The sequence below is a fragment of the Papilio polytes genome, unplaced genomic scaffold (genome assembly GCF_000836215.1).
Source record: "Papilio polytes unplaced genomic scaffold, Ppol_1.0 DF822308.1, whole genome shotgun sequence".
Lineage (NCBI taxonomy): Eukaryota > Metazoa > Arthropoda > Insecta > Lepidoptera > Papilionidae > Papilio > Papilio polytes.
The window spans coordinates 1-2,737 of record NW_013526896.1 but is presented as its reverse complement, the minus strand read 5'-3'; the positions used below and the strand labels follow the sequence as shown (position 1 = coordinate 2,737).

The window sequence follows — 2,737 nt, the reverse complement described above, 5'->3', positions numbered from 1 at the left end:
CGTTTATCGTGATGATACTCGACAATAACGTTTTTAATTAAATGATACCATACGCTGAGGGTGGTTTTTTATCAATTATACAAAAATAAATTTATAAGATTTGTGCCTATTTTTATTTGGCCTATCATAAAAATGTTAAATATGAAGCTTCCGAGTATTCAAACACTTTTTTCTTTAGATAATATATTTTTACTTTTTACTATTTTCTTCAATCGCTTGAAAGGTGTTTAAAAATGTTAAACTGATAACAGGTTGTCAATTGTCACTGTCAAATTCAAACTTCAAAAATCTTTCAATACAAGATTCAAGTTTTGAATAAGTTTGATATACTGATTTAGTCTTTTTTTATATTCAAAAAGTGAAGAAGGATGTGTGAAAAATTCAAAGAGGGAGAATTACTTATACGCGATGCCACCGTGAACGATATGCCTGCGGTCGTTAGTATGATCCAGGTAAAGATCTATTATTTCAAAGATAACAGCTGAAAGCATAAATTATTAGCCTTAAATTTAGTCTCGATTCGCTAATGTAAAGTAATACCGTTACCGGTTTCCTCTCAGTGTTGTATGTTGTATTAATTCTGATTGACTGTATTAAATACCGATTTCCCCATTGTTAAGGTTATTATGTGTTAGGTTATTATATTGTATAGGTTTATTTTAATGAAGTATTAATGATTTCAGGAGTTAGCTGATTTTGAGAAGATGTCTGATGGTCCAAAACTGACAGTTGAAGGTATGTGTGCAGACAATTACTTTAAACTTCCAAAGGTTGTATTTTAGAGAATAACAAGTTCATTTTTAGATCTCCAACGTGATGGATTTGAAGTGGAACCACCAGCATTCAAGTGCAAGGTAGCTGAGTTACAGACTCCGTCTGAGGTTATAGGCTATGCCTTGTATTTTCCTACATACTCTACATGGGAAGGCAAGGCTGTCATGCTGGAAGACCTTTATGTGTGCAATAAGTACCGCCGGCGAGGCGTCGGCAATGCGCTCTTCACTGCCACTGTATTGGTAAATAATACCTATTTTATCCATCAAATTAGACTAGAATAAGTTTCCATGAAATTTTAAGTAATTCAGTAATATGTTTGTTTTTAAACTAAATAATTGATTAACAAATTAGTTGTACATATGCAAAAAGTTTGTATGTTTGGATGGGTGTTTGCTGGAAGGTTTCCTAAACTGCTGAATGGATCTCCATGAAATTTGATATAGAAATACAGTACAGACTGGAGGAGCACATAGGCTTAAACATTATTTTTGAATTCCTCATGGATGGAGTTAGCAACAGCAAGTCTTTACATAATTGTGATGTTTCAGGATGCAGTAAAAATGGGCTGCAATAGGGTAGACTTTCATGTGTTAGCGTGGAACCAGGCTCGCAAGTTCTATGAATCAATTGGTGCAAAGAATTTAACAGAGAGTGAGCAGTGGTGTTACTACCGGCTGTCTGGGGATGCGCTTGCACTCGCCTCCAGTAAAACGAAGTTGCACAGTGCTTAGATATGTATTTAGTAATACTACATAACTTTGTACACATTCTTAATACATAACGAGAGACAACAACATACAATTAACTTTTGTAAAATTGTTAACGGTTTGTGAACTCATAAAATATACAGCAAATAATATAATATACATATATCTTTGTAAATACATAGCACTGTCCAAATAAAAGCCGAAATATAAAATTTCAAATTAAAAGTATATTTCTAAAATTTAATAATTGATATTTTTATCAAATTGTAAGTCAGTAGATATGTTAGTTACAATTCTGTGATAATTCTGTGCAATTATTTGAATAAAATTTTTGTTATAAATGTTTATAATTTTATTTACTAAATACTATTTACAGATCTAATTATAAATGCTTGATGATATAAGGGCAAGTTTCAGCGCTGCCCGACTGTACACATCTTGTACAACTTAATTTGAAATGAAAGAACAATTACAACTGAATACTGTTCATACTTACTTACTAATAGTTTAATGTCTATCTATTTATAACAATGTTAAAATGCAATAAGCCAATGTGACTTAGTTCAGAAATAAGGCCCTCAATATTACTACTTAATTACATATCTTTTGCAAACAAAATAAAACATTAAAAAAATTCAAATGAGGACATTTGTATAGAAATATCTGAATTGAAATCAGAATTTAAAGTTTAAATTCTGCCGTACTGAGCCCTTTATTAGTTGTTCAGTGTAAGAAAGTTGCACTAAAGCAAACTGTGAGAACAAATTTCTTACACTAAGCGGTAGCACTTAATAACTCCGAGTACGATAGATGTATAAGCACATTGGCCAGTAGTAAGACTAGTGTGAGAGTCAGGAACTTGGCATTACCTTGAAGTGATAGTTACGGAGGCCTGCGGTGAACATGGCTCCCCATATAGAAACTGGTCATTAGCTAACTGCTATATACAGTACATAAATGACAACCTATTCAGTCAAATTATACACTACATATTTACAAGTTATTATTAATTTGATCTTAATATTATAACAATCCATTTGATTGACTACCTCAATTAACTACATTGTAACTTCGAGACGTGAAGCTTTCGATGAATTCGAATTCAGCAATGACAGACACGTGAGGTGGTGACATCGATTTCTGCTTCCATCAACTCTTTATCATTAAAATGTATGTGATTGTTGTGTGCGGTCACTGCGTCTCTTGTGTCGATTGTCGCGCTGCGTGCGGGGGCGCGGGGCGCGGGGGGTGGC

At 33.3% G+C, this 2,737-nt stretch overlaps 1 protein-coding gene across 1 annotated transcript; it reads left to right on the top strand.

Annotated features, from left to right (window-relative positions):
* The first annotated feature begins 256 nt into the window (after positions 1–256).
* LOC106106161 (diamine acetyltransferase 2) lies at positions 257–1,825 on the top strand. The gene is made up of 4 exons (XM_013286708.1): positions 257–452; positions 684–735; positions 805–1,016; positions 1,326–1,825. Exons 1-4 carry the CDS (start codon positions 369–371, stop codon positions 1,506–1,508), a joined length of 531 nt encoding a protein of 176 aa, XP_013142162.1. The 5' UTR covers positions 257–368; the 3' UTR covers positions 1,509–1,825.
* Positions 1,826–2,737: the final 912 nt, after the last annotated feature.

What these genes read in the sequence shown, in the direction of transcription:
- LOC106106161 (XM_013286708.1), top strand. Translation starts at nt 369, where the DNA reads ATGTGTGAAAAATTCAAAGAGGGAGAATTACTTATACGCGATGCCACC. An exon ending in CGGTCGTTAGTATGATCCAG is followed by an intron (nt 453 to 683) that starts GTAAAGATCTAT and finishes TAATGATTTCAG; the next exon opens with GAGTTAGCTGATTTTGAGAA. An exon ending in TCTTCACTGCCACTGTATTG is followed by an intron (nt 1,017 to 1,325) that starts GTAAATAATACC and finishes GTGATGTTTCAG; the next exon opens with GATGCAGTAAAAATGGGCTG.